The following is a 19,811-nucleotide window of genomic DNA, read 5'->3' on the forward strand; positions in this document are numbered from 1 at the left end:
GGTAGCTGTTAACTACCACTTCATGACATCACAAGGTTGAACAGAGCATTTTGAGCTTTGTGTAGATGGACAAACATAACTCCAGGTCTGTTTTTGATGAGGTAACAACATTCTAACATGACTGAAAGCTCACAAGAGTCACTATTGAGTAATGTAGGACATTTAAGCCAAGTATGAGATAGAATACTACAATGGGAAGAGGCTACATGTCTTAGTTTGTCTTCCTTTTTTCTTTTCTTCCCGAGGGAACATGTCGAATGTTGCTCATGTGGATCCAAGGACTGCTCTGGGAGTTTGTGTGTTTGCTCAGACACATGAAAAATTAGGGGGAACATTGGTCCAAAGTGCTCAAAATGTCAAAATGTCGCCTGAGAACAGGAAGAAGAAACCCACAAATAGCCTTGGGTGTCAGAGTGATTATAGTTTTTTTTCTCCTGCAAGTTTGTGATTGTCTTTATTCGACCTAAGATATTTTTTAAGTTGTCATGGATATCTAAAAATGTGCCTTATTGAATTCAACTCTGTATGTAAATCTCTCTCTCTCTCTATATATATACATATATATATATATATATATAGTTTTTTTCTTTTTTGTCTTAGACCCATCTTCATACCGTTCAACTATTTTCTCTGTAATACACTTCCACTCAATAAAGCACCAAGTTTGGCTACCACTAAAGTCATCCCAAAATGAATCCAAGCGTTTGGAAATTTAGGAAACAGCGGTAAGTGAACGAACCCACATGTAACCACAAAGCCCGGGTTATTTTAAGTGAAACAGGAGATGTCCAAGCCACTGTGTGACCCTATAACTGAACTATTAACAGCATGTGGTCAATGAGGCACGGCCATTTTAACCATAAGTCTTTTGACAGATGAAAACGAGACTGTATGATTTTGGGGTTTCATTTATAACTGTGAAATGTCCATAAATACGTGCTTCAGGACATCCATATGGTATACAGTTTAAATTAGAACTGTAATTTACCATTTCAGAGTAGAATTGGGAATTGCAGGGTCTCTTTTTTGGTTTGATATAGTTCATAGTGTGCAGTTGATGTCATCAATGGTCTCTGGTGGTGTGATGCTAACTGTAGGCATGCTCTGTCTGAGGCTTTGTTAGACTTTAATCTGACTTTTATTAACACATCTGACAAGAAAGAACTGTTTTAATTGGAATTACAACAGGTGAACTGCTTTTTACTGTTGAACCAGTCCCTCTCAAAAAAATTACAGTCACAAGCTACAAGAGGTGTAACGGTACATGTATTTGTGTTGCACAATTTTGGTACAGGACGTTCGGTTCGGTGCAGGGCTGTGCACGAGTGAGTTCGTGCAATTTGTTTGTGTTTACATTCCGCCACTACATGTGCAGCTACACTGAAGGCTCAGCTCTTTAATATTCATGAGGAAACTCATCCATTGATTGGGGTGGCAGTGTTTCCCGCTACGCTTTATAGTTAGAGCGACAGTGTTGACAACAATTACCCCACGCATTGACTATGTCCCTCCAAACATCTGAATTCTCACAAACCTTTGGTTGTCAAGCCCCGGTCCTCACTTTCACCTTTCGCCAGCACGGAATCGCCCCCATACCCCCCATACCTGCCACCTCTGTCCGAGGCGAAAGGCTATTTTAATACTGGGGACATTGTAACTGCAGCAGATCTGCACTTACTGCAGACAATGTAGACAAGTTGTTTTTTCTGGCCAAAAATATGAAGACTGAGTAAAACTTCATGCTGGAACTGTTAGTGCTGCACTTTACTTTTTGAAAAGTTTTGTTTACTGTTTAACAGGAATTTATTTTTTATAATATTTCAAACATTTGTTGCTTATTTGAGAATATTTAATTTTATTCTTATTAGTATTACCAAGCAGCACTTTGCATTTATTTTATTTTCCTGTTTGTATTGTGTTAAAACAAATTGTTGGTTTAATAAACACACAAATAGTTTTGCATTTTGTTCCCATACTGCACTGAAAATGAATCAACCCGTGACCTCAAAACCGAGGGACGTACTGAACCGTGATTTTTGTGTATCGTTACACTGTTACACCCCTAAAAGCTGCGTAGCTATGTTGCAGACAGTTTTTCAGTTAATCACTCTCACCTTTTTGTTGAAAATCAAACTCCTAAACAGGATCATGAACACCATATAGATCATCGTGTCATGGTAACTGCTGAACATTTTAACATACTGGTACATATACATTCAGAACACTCCCACCATGGTGTCACTGCAAAATCTTGGAATAACTTGAAAATTCACCCCCAAAAATTAATTATACTCTCAAAAAGTACTGCATTTCTTAACCAAACATTATCAGGTGTTTTTTTGATGGTCAGATTTGTACACATCAAACTCAGATCTAATTATTGGGTTGTCTGATTAGTTATCCGATTTTTACTGGGCTTGTACATATACACAGAGCTGCGATATTTTGTTCACACTCCCACTCCATTCTCATATTGTGAAGTGCAGACATCTACTGTAGCTTTACTGTACATGTTATTGTCATTAGTGGTGGCTAATATTAGTATTGGATCGAACAACTTGGCGCATAAGAGAAAGCAGTCTATCTTTGGTTTCCTGATTTGAGAATGGTCACCCAAAATGAGAAACTGCGGGATGGGACAATTACTAGTTCTGTTACCACACTCATTCCTGGGTTACGATCTGTCTCCAGCTCGGGCCAATGTGTTTGACCGACTCCTCGACCTCACTGTGCGCTTGTAATAAGAGAAAATATTTGTCTCTGTTAACATTGGACTGAAAGTGAGGTTTTATTAGTGGTACAAAAACATAGTAAAACCAGTAGTGAGTGTATCTGTCTTCTTGTCTTCACTAGCCGACCCTGGAGATTAACCACCACGCGGGGAAGTCCTTGGACAGCTTCTGTAAGTGGCAGAAGTCCATCCAGCACCGCAGCAGTTATGGGAACGCCATACCGGACAACGGGATCGCCCACCACGACACCGCCGTGCTTATCACCAGGTCAGAACAGAAACACAAACCACTTCGTAACTGTTCTAACTGTGATGCTATAACTCCATTTTTACATTTTATAACCAAGTCTCCATTATGTTGGGTTGACGTTATTTATTATACAGTATATGATGACCTCAAAAGAAAGCCAAAGAGCTTAACTCACCAGAGTGAAACTGAGAAAAATGACTTCAAAGTTTCTGTTTTGTCCAGACAAAAGTATAATAGGTAGGGCTGCCAAATTTGACAATTAGTTGCTATAATGAAGAAATATTTGTATGTTAAGAATATTGAGCTCAAAATTGACCTTTGACCTTTATTTGTCAGTTCCTGGACTCTGCCTTTGTTTCATGAGCCAAAAATAAGGAGTCGTGCAAAGACAAAAGACAGAAACTGACATGATCATTATTTGCTTGATTTTCCCCAGATTTCCATCCATTCTAAGAACACCTCACCAATTTCGAGTCATCTAGCCAGGCTGGCGCCACCTAGTGCTTTTGCTCAGTTTAATTTCTCTCCAGCAACTAGGTCAGGAATCAGAATACACGAGACGGTTTGCAAAAACCCTGCAAGTGCCAGTTCGGGCACCAGCCAATCCACGAATAGCCGTATAATCTGTGTTGAGAGAGGTTGGATAAATAAAATATTTTTATTCACTAAATCACAAACAAACCATGCACTGTTTCTGCCTTTTGCCTTTGCACAACTCCTTATTATTGGCTCATGATACAAAGACAGAGCACAGGAACTGACAAATAAGGGTCAATTTTGAGTTCAATATTTTTCACAATATTTCTTCACATGATAAAGGAGGTCTCAAATACAAACAATATCACATGAACTCATTTTTGACCAAACATGATGTTTATGGCATTCTGCCTTTGTAGGGCAGTGTAGATTTTCCAATAAGGGTGACTTTTTTGGGAGGTTTTTTAAAATGTTTAATTTCATTTGAGCTGTATGGTTCCTACTAGTGCTAACACTGGATTAATATAGTAACTTTCAAGACACCCTAAGTGCAGTTTCTCGTTCTCTCCACACTGCCCTGGGACAGACTGACAGAAGTGAGGCTGCCAATCTGTAGCTGCCATCGGCTCCTACGACCACCACTAACACACACACAGGCACACACACACACCCACACACACACACACGCTCAAACATACTCATACTAGGCAATATGGGTGAAGTGCCTTTTCTAATGACACAACACATTTTTTTGCCATTGGTAGTCCCAGCGGTCTCTCATCCAAGTACTAACCAGGCCCAGCCAACACATTTTACACACTGTGATTTGAGTTTCTTTGAACTATTTACTAGAATGTTTACAACTGAAACATTCTAACCCTTTAGTTTTAGACTTCTACAAACACGATCTGAAATGAGATTCTTGTATTAGTTGGTCTTAGTAGTTCTTTTATCGGTTTATAGTTCAGTCTTCTCTCAAATGTTAATGCTCCCGGGGTTGTTTACAATGCTGTTTACAATAGAATCACACTTTTTAAACAGAAATTGGAAATCTGATCTGAATTTCAAACACTTGTCAGAAAAATCACCATTCATTGTTTTCCTTTCTCTAAACCCAGCAGCCCTCCTCTGCGCCAAAGGTTATTTTAAATGGACTGAGCTGGTCCAGTGGTACATCTGGATACAACAAACTGTGTATGAGACAATTACTGGTTTAGTCACTAGTGTTCACATTCCTATAGTTTACAAGGTCCCTCCAGCTGTAGACATGACTTCCTCTTGTGAGCTTCAAATACTCAAAATCGACTAGTATTGACTGTCAACACCACATAACTCTACACACATAAAAGCCACTTCCTCTAATTACCTTATTTTATATTTATTGTGTGGTTTTAATAAAATTTCATTGGTTTGTCAACACTGAAAAATATATCAAATCACATGTGTCTGTATAGATTTGCACAACATCAATTTATTTTTGAGTAACCACCTTCTCCAAACAGAAAGATAATTACAAAATGATTTGAGACACCTACAAATAACACACTTATAATTTGTGTTAAAATCTGAAGTTTAAATCACCAAAACGAGCCTGCAGTCTGACATTAAGTGGTCGTTAAATCAAACTGATGTCCTGGAATAATTTGGTTGCTATATCCAGACGGGATTATCAGCAGTTCCTCCGAGCTGACCGTGCACATTCTCAGTCCATCTCTTCATTGTTTTGTTCTGAGACAGTGGGAGGTGCTATGTTATGACACCATCTTTACTGGTGTTATAACCTGCAACTAGACCTCATTAAAAGTGGGTCTCAGCACTACACCTGGACTGGGCTAGAACTAAACCACAACTATAAAACAGAACCAAACCAAGTCTACCAAGTTTAAATCATTTGAATGCAACCAAACTGAGACACTACTGAGACACGTATGTTCTTTTGAATATTATGTGTTGCAAATTTTATAGATTTTCTTTTTTGTCAAACAATATCCTACGTGTGCCGTTAGTAGGCCTTTGAAAATAATATGATTTTAATTGCGTCAGGTTCGGTTGGATTCAATCACTCCTCTGTCGGATGAGGGCCGGTCTTGGACACAAAAAATCGTCCCGATCCACACTACTGCTCCTGACCACATGCATGGCCCTACAGAGCTAAATCAGCAGCACAAACTCAGGTTAAATAGAGCAGAGTAATGAGCACATAACCAATGGGGAATATAGCGCCCCCTATAATACACAAAAAAGGTCATAAAAAATGATACAGTGAAACCTGGGGGATTCATTCTATTCACCATAACATGCACAATAGTCAATTCCTTATGATTTGGCTATGGAAATATCCATAACCACAGTGCAAAGCATATTTGCCTTCCAAATCTTTACAGAGCCAAAAATTACTTTATGTAAAGTTATTGAAATAGACACACATTTTTTGGTGTTAAATATTCTCAAAGACAAAACTCCAAGACAAGGAACTGTGTGTGATGTCCCTCTCTCTTAGTGCACTTCTTTATACTGTACATCAGTGTTTTCCCAAACTTTCACAAACCTTCACGACCCAAGTCAATAGACATTATTAATAAATCACAAAATAAAGGTAGATTTGAGCATTATTGAACATTAATAAGGATATTTTATTGCTGACTGAGTGATCAATTAGTATTACTCAAGTTTTAAACAACAAAAACCAGTCACTGAAGAAGTAATAAAAGTTGCCTATTTGGACATTAAATTAAGCCCATTTCTTTTTCTTTTCAACATTCAATTGAGCCAGTAATACTGGAACAAAACAGTCTGTAAAATAATTACAAAAAGATTAGAAAATGATACAAAACATGTCATAACATTTCAACATTTCTAATGAGATAAGTGAGCCTGTCTGTATGTAACAGCATATTAAGCGTATAGTCAAAACTGTATATTACAGATCTACATCCAGATCGTGACATGACGACCCCCCAGAAAATCTCTTGTGACCCACCTGAGGGTCACGGCCCAGTCTTTGGGAAACAATGCTGTACAGTCTATGAGTATGAGTGCTCTCACCATAGCTTTGTCACCTCTCAGTCTTCAGTTGTCAATTTTCAGTCAATAAACTATAATATATGTAATACACTATACTTCGGTAGCCACCACAGGACCTCTCCCACCACACACAGTATTACATTTAGGTTTTTAGTATGTGAATCATAGACTGTATATAGAAGTGGACTAAGGGAATTTGACGTCACCCATAGTGTTCAGCTCCAGTCAAATGAAGCTCACAGAAGCTATCAGTTGTAGGAGCAAATTTGGAGCTGAGTTTCTTATAAAGAATAGTAATTTATTTACGTACAAAATAGCAAAATAAAATTCATAAAACCAGGATCATGTAGAACTGTTAACATGAATATTGTAAGACCAAAATGACGAGGCTCACTGTAGCAGTTACAGAGAGAGTGGACGGTTTTTCAATGTAAAGTAAATTTGACCCAGAGTTGATGGAGCTGGAAGCGCCCCTCTTCCTATTTGGAACACAGCCACTAGGAGGTTAACTATGTCCATTTATATATGCAGTCTATGGTGTGAATGTTTGGTAGCTTAACCTTTTTTTTTTTTTTTATATATATATAGAGGAAGCAGCAACATCTGTTCAAACCTGAGCTATTTTCATCTTTAGGAGCCCGGTCCTGGTTTTCCCACAGTCTGGACTCACAGACACTGGTGCTGTTGAGTGTGGAATGTGCAAACAGAGCCACAGTTTGGTGACAGTCATCTCAGTGTGACCAGAGCTGCCACAAATACCTCTCCAGAGCATAACACAACTACTGGAATACAGGGAATTTTAGTTGAAGAGCCTATATTATGCAAAATGGACACTTATGAGCTTTAAGTCATGTTAGAATGTTGTCACCTCTTCAAAAACAGACCTAGAGTTGTGTTTGTAATGCAAACAACAACCGGCATGCTAATAGCGCACTATAAATACCTTTTGTTATTAGATGCAGAGAGTACACAGCAGTCTCATTTTCTCACTAAGAACTGCTTTTATAATAAATCTTCAATGGGGCAAGACACATTATATTCTATTGCATGAAAAAATCTCATACAACCCCTTTAAATGCCCTGACAGTTTTGAGACGTGGTTTTGTGAGAACGGTTCATATACTTATTTACACATGCGTTTATCAAACACGGGGTGGAAGCTGTCCAGACTGAAGACACCAGTGTGACCATCCCTGATTTCCTGCTATTGTTCAAACATATCTGTCTCCTATCTCTGTGGTCCTGTGTCCTTAAATGCTCACTGCTCCTGGAACAGCCCACCACCACCACCCAATATCTAAACTATAAGTCAAGTTTATATAGGGCTGCACACTATTTTCTTTGAGATTTTCCATTCGTTCAAATTCAATAGCGATTTTAAGTCAAGTTAAAGGTGCATTGTGTAGTTTTTCTTTTGGAGGGTGCGTCAGATGCTTTTCTCTATGGAGAGGTTATTGCTTTGTCTGGAATGTTTTCCAGTATGGTATTAAGCCTTTCTATCTTCATGGAGACCAAACCAGACCAAGTTGCAGGTCAGATCTGTGGAGAGGCGACCCCTCTCACAGTCAGAATTTCTGTTTTTCTAGGTATTTTTGAGCTATAAAAGCATCTGGAATTGAATAAATGTAAAGTAGAGCTGTTTAATGTCAATTGTGGAAAATTCCAGGCAGAGGAATAACATATCCATAGAAACAAGCAGGTGACGGACCCCAACAAAAAAAGTTACACAATGCACCTTTTAGCATGATGAGTAACTTTTCTGGTGAGGTTTACACCACCTGTCCATAGAAATGTTTCTGTTTTGCCTGGAATGTTCCACAGTATGGCATTAAACATGTATATCTTGTATTTATTCAAGTATGGTTACAAAAATCTTGAATGTGTGTTATTATTGAGAGCAGGGTCGCCTCTCCACAGACCTAACCTGGAACTTGTCTCATGTCATTACCTGGTTGTCTCTAGGGTGATAGACAAAAATAATGGTATACTGGTGAACATTTCACTCAATGTAGCAAAACTGGCATGAAGACATGCAAGTTTTACAAAGTAAGGTGTGTAGATGTAATAGGTAATGTATACAATATATATTTTTTTTTATATTGATCAATCACAATTTAGTTTTATTTTAACTTAGTAAAAATGGCTTTCGACATTAATTTCCTGAACATAAACAAGACAGACTTTTAATAATTACCTTTTTCTCCTCCAAGTCTGAACTCTGCTCCAAACCACATGCTTTTACTGATAGAGGATTGGCTGAAGTCTCTGTGAGTCTCTCCATTAAAAAGAACCAAGCCGATCACTGACAATTAGAAATGCCTGGACCTCCATCTTGATGAATAGTCTGTTAACCGCACAGCCTTATAATGGAGCTGAGTCTGAGTCTGTGTCTGTCAAAGTCTTAATGTTCCTGAATAATGCGTTTGAATGATGAGTGCAGTTACATGGTCGATTTGCTCAGATTACACCAGGAGCTGTATCTGTTGGCAGCTGAAGTCCTCCACATTTCCACTGTCAACAGTCTGTTCTATTTGTATCTCTACAGGTACGACATCTGCATCCAGAAGAACAAGCCCTGTGAGACGTTAGGTAACTCAAACACGGGGGCCAGTGGTTTACATATTACAAAATCAAATGTAAATGTGGTTCAAGTGTATATGACTGGTTAGACTAATTATAAAGCGTAGCGTGTCATATAAAAAAACAAAAACAGGAAAAACAGAACTTCTTCTTGTATTGTTGTATTTTTCTTCTCAACTTTCTACAAACTGACACTTAATTGATGTAAATAAATATTAACCACATAGTAATATATATGTAATAATTATAAAACCTTGTCATATGCACTTTAAATGTTCACTATTGTTCTAAGTGTCCTCTGCTTCATCAGGCCTGGCTCCTGTCGGGGGGATGTGTGAACCAGAGAGGAGCTGCAGTATTAATGAAGACATCGGACTGGGCACAGCGTTCACCATCGCCCATGAAATCGGACACACGTAAGACACATGCAGCTATTACTTGTTGTACAGTATGACATTAAACAGCTTTGCGATGCATTCATTCAATTACAGGTGGTTTTATAGCTCAGAAACACCTAGAAAAACTGGAATTCTGACTGTGCCTCTCCACAGATCTGACCTATAACTTGGTCTGGTTTGGTCTCCATGTAGATAGAAAGGTTTAATTCCATACTGTGAAACATTCCAGACAAAGCAATAACATCTCCATGGAGAAAAAACATTTGACGGACCCTCCACCAGAAAAGTTACAATGCATCTTTAAATTTAAATCTAAAAAAGAAAATATAAGACTTCTTTAACTATATTTAGCACTATATGCTTTGAACACTTATCTCTGCAAATGGAAAAGCCTTTAATACCAGCTTTAAAGGTTGTATAGAGGATTTTCCAAGGAACGAGAAATCCAGCGACTGTTTGTCCTTTTTCAAATGTTGCGCATGCGTGAAACCACCCCCCCCCCCCCTCCCTACAGCTCCTACGTAGAAATGCCTCCTCCCGCCTCCTCCTTACGCCAGAAACAGGTTTGTTTACAGCCGGTGCACATGACTTGTAAACAACTAACTACAGTGTTGGTTAGGCAAGACGGAGAAGTGAGGAGCGGGGGGAGCGGGTGTGCGGACATTTCGTGCGCGGACGAGAAGTGAGGAGCAGGGAGAAGAGCGGATCGGGCAGCGGGGAGAGGAGCAGGAAAGGGGTGCAGAGAAGGTTGCGCGGAGATTCAGTGCGAATGAACTAGCTACAACACGCAGCAGCAAGCGGACTCTTTCTTTGCATTGAAAATTACGTTTTCAGACATAGGATATCGCTTTCGTGTCCTGAAAAACGTTTGACTAGCTCTTGGAAATAAAGTACGTTTTCATAATAAGCAGAAGTGACCTGTCCAGGAGTAATTTGGAGACCAATGTATCGGTCTTTAGACCCTGCGTCTGCTTCAGTTGCGCCATCGCTGGAATGAATCTTCAAGAATCACCTTAGTTTGGCTTCGCTGCTTTTCCCCTTGTCTTCTTCTTTCAGCAATCTCAAAAACGGACTTTCTTTTGGGGCTAACTGCTCCTGGATTCTTGTCGCCATTGCAACAAACTTTGTGCGAACTGCGAGGAAGATATAGGTAAAAAAAAGCTGCTAAGAACTGTTGCGTTGGTGGAGTAAACAGCGTCTGTGCGGCTTGCGTCTGTGGACTGCGTGACAGGCGTACGTAAACCACGTACCGGCGGTGCGCAGGCAAGTCAGTTACGCTAGAAACGTAGGGAGTTTGATTGACAGCCTGTCAGCTAACAGATAACGAGGCAATGTCTTATCTATTGGCAAATGTTTAGCCCCACCACATCCAGAGTTGATGAATTTTTATTCTCTTTTTTTTTGGTCATCATAATTACAAGGCTACTGCATCTCTATAATGCTATCATTGACAATTTGAAACAAAAAAAAATCCTCCATACAACCTTTAAGGTCCTCTACTTAATTCAGTAGCCTGATTCATCAGTCGGTTTCCCTTCGTGGACCTCGCAACATTAGGATTTGTTCGCTAGACAGTAGGCGAGTACTTTTTTTATTTAACCAATCGCAGCTATTTGGTTGTGATGTATGTAATGCACCACTAACGGGGCTAACTGATATATTAAACTTTTCCCAAATCCTGTAGGAAGAAGGGCAACAATGTCTTTGCCCTTGATAAAATTCACCATTCTCTTTGTTCCGGCTTTAAATCCTTGATCTTGGGAATTGTTGCCAACACAGAATGTATGTCTTCGTCTACATCCATCTCGACCACTTTGTTTTTTTGTTGTGCTGTACCACAAAAGGGACCCAGACAGGCGCGACGACTTTGACGTCATGGCTTCACAGCTCTTCGCTGATTGGCCAGTGTGCGGTCTACAACTTCTGGATTTCTTGCAAACCGTCTGGTGTATTCTGATTCCTGACCTAGTCACTGGAGAGAAATGAAATTGAGCGGAGGCACTAGGTGGTGCCAGACTGGCTATTAATTCTGACCATATAGGTTGAATTTAGGTTTGCATAGTGCCTTACAGTATAAGGCTGGTGGTTCGAATCCCATTCTCACTCTTTTCCACCTTCAAGACACTCAAAGCTCTTTACATCAAGGAACCCATTCACACACACGTTCACACACCAGTGTATGCAGACACTGGGGGTGAGATGGGTTAAGTGCCTTGCCCAAGGACACAATGACAGCATTCATCTGTGGGAGCTGGATTTGCACTGCCAACCCATGGATCAGTGGAGAAAAGCTGTACCAGCTGGGCTAATCTTGCCCCCAGTGTGTGTGTACACTGGTGTGTGAGTGTGTGTGTGAATGGGTGAGTGGTTTCTTGATGTAAAGTGTTTTGAGTGTCTCGAAGGTGGAAAAGCGCTTTATAAAAACGTGACCTGGAGGATGCTTTTTTCTGGTGGAATTTGCTGTTTAACTGTCTGATTGCAGATTTGCTGACCTGGTTCGCGGTTAATATCTTTGTAATTACCGGGCCTATCCACATGAAACGAAAACAAAAACTGGCACAAAGTTCAAGTCTTCTTCTCAGTAAAAATAAACCCAAAATATTTCCCCATAATAGCTTCAGAAAGTGGTGCCATTATTCAACCACAAAGACGTAACCTGATTGTTGTCAGTTGAAAGTACTTAAAGCCACAAGATTAATATGACACGTCTGTGGAGCCGGTCCCAAACAAATGATATGATAATGACACTTTCACTTTTGTCGATCATAACTTTGGATCTTTCACACTGTCTGATAACATGGTCTGAAAACTGAAGAAAAAATACAAAATGGATTTAAACAACACATTTTCAGGAGTCTGTGATCGATGCGTGTGTTCATGGTCCTGTGTAGGTGTTTGATTTTCAACAAAAATGTGAGAGTGAAAAACTGTTGGATAATGCTAGATAACTGTAATGTTATTTGAGAGGGTCTTGTTTAACAGCACACATCATGTTGTAATTCCAACAAAATTTGTTCTTTATGGTCAGTTTGTGTTAAAACAAAGCTCAGATTAAAGTCTGATTTGCGTAACAGAGCCTGAGATGTATCAATAAGAGTATCAAGTATCAATAACGCCTGTAGTTTAGAGCTGGAGGACAGGTGAGAATTCTATGTTGAAATTTGATCTAACTGCATTTTAATTGTCAGATTGCAGATGTTTTGAGCTGGTTTATGGTTCATATCTGTAATTACTGGGCCTATCCACATAAAACGAAACATGGTACAAAGTTAACTCTGTCAGTGTAAATAAACAAAAGTGAGATCATCACAGAAAGTGGTGCCATTATTCAACCCCAAAGACATGATTGTTGTTAGTTGAAAGAACATTTATCCATAATTTGGCAAATTTGTGGTACCAGGCAATAACAAATAACACTTGTGGATCATAAGTTTGGATATTTTTTAAAACTGTATTTAAAACTTCTATCTTGGTTCCAGAATGATGAAATTATCACCAATTCAAAACAAAAAAATTTTAATCTTTTGAATGGTCATATAAAAAGTCATTTAAATGTTGCATACAGGAAGCTTAAAGGTGCTATATTATTCAAACTAGACTCTTGTGAGCATTAAGTCTTGTTATAATACTTCCTCAAAAACAGACATGGAGTTGTGTTTTGTTTCATTCACACGTAACCTTTACTCTTAGTCTGTCTACATCAGTGTTTCCCAAACTTTTTTTCTGGGCACCTATATTTTAAAAGTCACAAACCTTTGCGACCCAAGTCAAAGACATTATTTGTAAATAAAATAACTGTGGATTTGACCATTATTGAACATTAATGAGGATATTAGATTGTTGAATGAGTGATTGTGTCTCTCTAGTATTACTCAAGTTTTCCATCCATCCATCCATTTTCTTCCACTTATTCGGGGCTGGGTTGCGGGGGCAGCAGTCTAAGCAGGGACTCAAGTTTTAAACAATGAAAAACAGTTTAAAGATGCAAAAAACCCAAGTCACTCACTGGTTAAAATAATATTAATATGAATGAAAAACAGTCATTGAAGCAGCAATAAAAGGATCCATAAGTCGCCTATTTGGACACGTTTTCTTTTCAGCATTCAATTGAACCAGCAATATTGGAAGAAAATAGTCAATAAAATAATTACAAAAGGATTAGAAATGATACAAAACATGTCAACGTTACTAATGAGATAGGTGGGCCTGTCTGTGTTTTTGTAGCTCATTCCGGTCTGGGTGCAGGAGGAGAGCGCAGCAGCAGATTAGGCAGAACTGTATACCGTATTTTCCGGGCTATTAGGTGCTCTGGATTATAAGGCACACTCTCATTAAATGGTCTAGTTTCAAACTTTTTTCACAAATAAACTGCAATAGATTTTAAATGAAACACAACAGTTGGATGGGTCAGTGGGACTTTGTCACGTTCACGGTGACTCTGGGCTTTGTTCAGTTGTGGCGTGTAGGGAGGGTGCTGTCTGGGACCAACTGGATTGTTGGCGTGTTCGCAGTGACTCAGTTGTTCAGTTGTGACTCAGAGTGGCACATTGGACTTGCTTTTTTTGTCCGTTCCTCCGTTCCATTCCTCGTTCGTGTGGAGTGATGAGTGTGGCTGTGGGTGTGTTTCGCTGCGCAGTCGCTGTCTGCTCCGTGTGGTGCGGGTGGTGCAGCTTTGTAGTTTACTGAAGTCGTGCTGGGACACCCGAGTGGATTCGTGTATAGGGCGCTCTGGATTGTTTTTTGATGGAGTTGGAGGCTTAAGAGCGCGTCTAATAGCCCGGAAAATATGGTATTTCAGATCTACATGCAGATCGTGACAAGGCGACCCAAAAAAAATCTTTTGCGGCCCACCTGAGGGTCACGACCCAGAAACAATGGTTTACATCTCCAACTCTCAAAATGCTCTGCTCCATTTTGTGATGTCTTGAAGCAGTTCCCTCCTTTCACCTTTTGTTCAATACATAGTGGCAGTTCCAGGGCTGAAATTATCCATATGATTCTAGTGAAAGTGTATGGAGTTTTAAAACACAGTGGAGCACTTCCTGTATTACCACATGACATCACAAGGTAAAATAGAGTGTTTTCTTTTTGAGAGGAAAACTCAGGCTAAATATGCAGGGTTTGGTATGCTTGTGATGAAGAAATAACATTATAACATGGATCAGAAAATAGCGTGATATGGGCCCTTTAAACATGAATAGAGTTATATAGACCTCCACCCTCCATCTGACATTATAACATCATCAAATTACGTTTTCAATTAAAAGATTAACTCTTCTAAACAGTCTGCGTAAAGTCGTTTTACTGATTGCGCGATGCTTTCACTGTGAGGACAGACGCAGAGCCGGGACCACCTCACCTGTTAGCGCTCCTGGGGTCTTTACTTTTGGCTTTGGGCTGGACTTTTCCTTCATTCACAGAAACTCCAACCCTGGATCAGATTCCCAGATCCCGAGAGAGACTCCGTGTAAACTACAGCCTCATGACTCATTTCCATTGGCCTAGTGATAATAGCTGTATGTTTTCTTTCCCTATTTATACGTCAGTTAGATTAGTTACACATGCATCTGCTAACTTACTTCGCCACGACCTGTTTTTTCTATATTTGGACCTGGGATGACTTGGAAAGCTGCTGGGCTCATTGGCTTTGGTCGGTCCGATCGGCATCACTTAACAACTAGTAATTTTATCTTCACGCTTGGTTTACTTCTGTCATGAATGCATTAAATCAAGTGAGGCTATTGTTATTGTCCACAGCGCACGGGATAATTTAAAGGAAAAAGGTGTGTTTGTATTGAAACAGAGCTAATTTACTCGCGCACAGATGGAGAAGTCATCGGGGTGTGACGTCTCTTTAATGGTTTACGCAGATTCGCTCAAGGACTCGGATCTGTGAGCATCATTATGGACTGCACACTGTCAGCTTCTGTGAATGTGGTCCACAGTACATTACACTGTACTTTTGTATTTGTTTAGTCATGTGTCATATAATATAGAGCAGAGAGTGTGTTTAAAGGTCCTACATTACGCAAATTGATTCTTGTGAGCTTGTGTAACTTTTCTGGTGGAGGGTCACCTGCTTGTTTCTATGGATGTGTCATTTCTCCACAGTGTGACATTAAACAGCTCTACCTTACATTTATTCAATTACAAGTGGTTTTATAGCTCAAAAATACTGGCGTTCTGACTGTGAGTGGGGTGGCCTCTCCACGGATCTGACCTTTAACTTGGTCTGGTTTGTTCTCCGTGAGGATAGAAAGGTTTAATGTCATGCGGCGAAACATTCCAGACAAAGCAATAACATCTCCATGGAATAAAGCATTTGACAGACCACCAGAAAAGTTACACAATCCACCTTTAAATCATGTTATAATGTTGTTACCACCTACCTAAAACAGACCTGGAGTTGTGTTTTGTTTCATTTGAGGAATCCTTTATTATTTGTCTGTAAAAATGCAGTGTTCCACCTTGTGATGTTATGTAGTGGTAGTTTTCAAGTTAACAGCTACCTTTTATTTGCTTTTATTGCTGTTTTGAAAGAAACTAATACCCACAAGCTACATTAAAGGTGGCATAAGGCCAAGTTCACAATTTTCCAAAATCAAAACACACACACACATACACAAAAACTGCCAGTGCACATATGTGTTAAAAAAAGTAAAGCCTGTAATGTGTAGAGCAGACATGGCAAACCAGGCCCGGGGGCAACATTTGGCCTGCAATTTAATTATATTTGGCCCGCGAGATCATATTAAATATGTATTAAAGTATTAGAGCTGGCCTGCCGGCTACAGATAGGACATATATAGAGACATTATTTATTTCAAATTTAGTTATTATTTTATATTATGTCTGTTCTGGGTTCATTGTTTAAGCAAAACTATTATTAAACATTTATTTTAATAAGAAAAGGTTTACTATTATATACATGCAGATGTTGTTGAAAATTTTCAATAAATATTTAGTTTGGCCCACGACTTAGTTCCAGTTTTTAATTTTGGCCTCTGTGAATTTGAGTTTGACACCCCTGGTCTAGAGAGTTCAAATGAGGAATCAGTCCTTTGAAGTTTGAGGTCGAGTCCTCTGTTTAATATGATCTATAAAAGGTCCGCAAATTTTCGTAAATTTATCTTGCTGGTCCGACAGATTATACCAAATTTCTTCAAGATACAAACATCGTTTAACCATTTATGGAAACAGAGAGGTGTTGTGGTCTTCCATTCCCTCAGAATAGTCCTGTTTGCGATAATCATACCAAACATAATGGTTTACTGAATTGCCCGGGAGTGTGTCGGTGTTTGATCCGAATACCAAGCACCACAATCAGAACATCAGGCCGTATAATAACAACTACCTTTTAAATTTACTTCAGTAGAAATTCCAGGGATGAAATTATCCAAATGATTCTGGTGAAAGTATGGAATATAAAAACATAGTGACGCATTTTCTGTATTACCACTTGACATCACAAGGTGGGACAGAGCATTTCCATTTGAGAGAAGAATGTGTTAAATATGTGTGAATGAAACAAAACACAACACAAGATCTGGTTTTGATGAGGAAACAACATTACAGAAACAACAGAAAATTCAGACAATTCTATCAGAAAATACCGTAATATAGACCCTTTAAGCATCCACCCCAAAGTTATTTAGCTGCCTTCCTTGTTCGTATTTGTTATAGAGTGCCTTTGTTTTGACTTTAACTTTTTAGGACATTTTTTGGTCTGTAGGCTTTATTCGACTGGACAGTATAGCGTGAAATTGAGGTGAAGAGCAGGGGAGACATTCAATAAATTGTCAGAATTGGGAATCATTCTTAAACAGCAGAGAGCCTGGCATATGTACTGCAGCTTAGACCACTTCACCACAGAGAAACATGGTACTCTTTAACTTTAAGTATCCCACACAAATACTCCCTTTGAGAGCCAAGTACTGGGGAAAATCAGCCACTACAGACAAAACTTATTACATTTTTCAGAGTCTGAGTTTATTGAGTATCATATTAAATACACATGTGCAAGAAACAATACATAATACATTTTACACTGTTGTTTAATCCCCTTTATTTTAATCAATGTAATTAGCTGATAACATCAATTAACTATTAAAGCAGAGCTATAAAGCAAAATTGACTTTTCAGAGCATTTAATTGTTTTATAGTTTCCCCCTTCTCATTTACTCTGTCAAAGTTGTGTCTGGAGTGATTCCTTCATGTTTGAGGAATTTTTAATTGCTTACTTTCAACATGACATTTTGACGCCAGTTTTATCTTTTTTAATCGGTGATACGTGTAGGATTCAGCAATGTTGTGTAATCATTTTGATGCAAATGAATAAAAAATCCACTAGCATGATGTGCAGCTTGTTATGGCGACATTGACGGTGACATCAGAACCACAACAAAAACTCCATCCATGATCTAGTTATTGATAGAGATGTAACAATAACTGAAATATTGTGATATCGTATCACCAAATTCTCACAATAATACTGTGGACCATCACAATATATCGAATTACAAATCAAGAGTTATGGTGCAGCAATATCTTAAAAAAAGACAGAGGGAACTACATAGTCCAGAATTTTGTCATGAAGGGCCACATATCTAAACTTGCAGTAAAAAGTTAATTTTTAATTGATGCAAGGTAATTTCGGCCAATTCACCTGGAAGCCTCAGGGCCAAGAAAAATTTTACTGAGGGCCGCATTTGACCCACATAGTTTGGACATGCCCAACATAAACCATGATCCTTTGCTCCATTTCAGTGCAGACTACGTGAAGAACAGTTCTAAGCACTTTTATTACAATAAATATCGTACTGTGAGATGTATATCATGAAAATATTCTAGAGAGAGAGATTTAGATATTGTTGCATCCCTAATCGTGAGCCTCCCCACCATATCGTGAGCTTTCCCACAATATCGCAATAAATATTGTACCTTGAGGTTCATACCTTGACAATATCGTATCGTGAGACTTAGATATCGTTACACCACTAGATACTAATAATAGTGTTTATTTCATATTACATTTGTCATATACCCTCCTCGTGCTGACTCTTTTATTTTAGTTACCCATTAGTGCTTTGTATCTAGGACTACTTGAGGGTCTCATTTAAACCTCTTTTTGTCATCGTGTTAACCCTTTTCTCCTGTGCTGCTTCTACAGAATTGACTCGTCTCTAGAGTTCGTAGACCAGGGCTCTGGGGCTCTAGGGCTCTGGGGCTCTGAGGGCTCCGAGGGCTCCGAGGGCTCCGAGGGCTCTGGTCTCATTGTGATGCACAGTTGTTTCTCATTGTCTCCAGCTCTTCTTGGAGCAGATTAAGTCCAGGCCTGTTTGTGGTGAGACGTCCCACATGAAAAGGACAAAGCACCACACCAGTGACTCACACTTCCACAACATTTATAATTCCTGCTCAAACAAGGCTACTGGGGCTGAGATCACTGCTGCACAAGGACAGGGCAGACAAGGCTACTGAGGCTGAGATCACTACTGCACAAAGACAGGACAAACAAGTCTACTGAGGTTGAGATCACTACTGCACAAAGTCAGGACAAACAAGGCTAAAGCGGCTGTGATCACTATTGCACAAAGACAGGACAAACAAAGCTAAAGGGACTGTGACCACTACTGCACAAGGACCGGACAAACAAGTCTACTGGGGCTGTGATCACTGCTGCACAAGGACAGGGCAGACAAGTCTACTGGAGCTGAGATCACTACTAGGGGTGTAACGATATCCAAGTCTCACGATACAATATCGTCATGGTATGAACCTCACGGTACGATATTTATTGCGATATCGCAGGAAAGTTCACAATATGGTGGGGAGGCTCATGATTAGGGATGTAACAATATCCAAATCTCTTGGTACGATATTTTCACGATATATATCTCACAGTATGATATTTATTGTGATATTTTGTAGAGGCAAACAAAACTAAATATGCTACTTTTTCCTCTTAAAACGCCTTGACAAGAAGTGCTTAAAACTGTTATTTCTTCTTGTAGTCTACACTGAAATGGAGTAAAGGATCATGGTCTATGTAGTTCCCTCTGTTTTTTGTTTTTTTTTTAGCTATTGCTGCACCATAAATCTTCATTTAAGAAAAGAGACTTGTATTTCGATATATTGTGATGGTCCAAGATATTATTATGAGAACGATACGATGACGAGACGATATCATATTATTTCAGTTAGTGTTACATCCCTAATCACTACTGCACGAGGACGGGACAAACAAGCTTTTTAAAAATTTGGTTTTGTTTATTGCTTTGAAAAATGTCTTGGCTCTGAGCGGGCTTGCATCTCCACAAACCTGACTCTTATTTGGCCTTATCTCCTGCTT

At 39.2% G+C, this 19,811-nt stretch overlaps 1 protein-coding gene across 1 annotated transcript in view; it reads left to right on the forward strand.

The window, feature by feature from the left end:
• The window catches only part of adamts10 (ADAM metallopeptidase with thrombospondin type 1 motif, 10), a 98,156-nt gene that overhangs the window by 39,159 nt on the left and 39,186 nt on the right, over positions 1 to 19,811 (forward strand). Inside the window, 3 exon segments of the mRNA XM_020933416.2 lie at positions 2,854 to 2,999; positions 9,028 to 9,071; positions 9,373 to 9,478. Of these exon segments, the coding sequence (XP_020789075.1) occupies positions 2,854 to 2,999; positions 9,028 to 9,071; positions 9,373 to 9,478 (296 nt within the window).

Source organism: Boleophthalmus pectinirostris, unplaced genomic scaffold, assembly GCF_026225935.1.
Source record: "Boleophthalmus pectinirostris isolate CB_2022bp ecotype Guang Dong unplaced genomic scaffold, ASM2622593v1 HiC_scaffold_7, whole genome shotgun sequence".
Classification (NCBI taxonomy): Eukaryota; Metazoa; Chordata; class Actinopteri; order Gobiiformes; family Gobiidae; genus Boleophthalmus; species Boleophthalmus pectinirostris.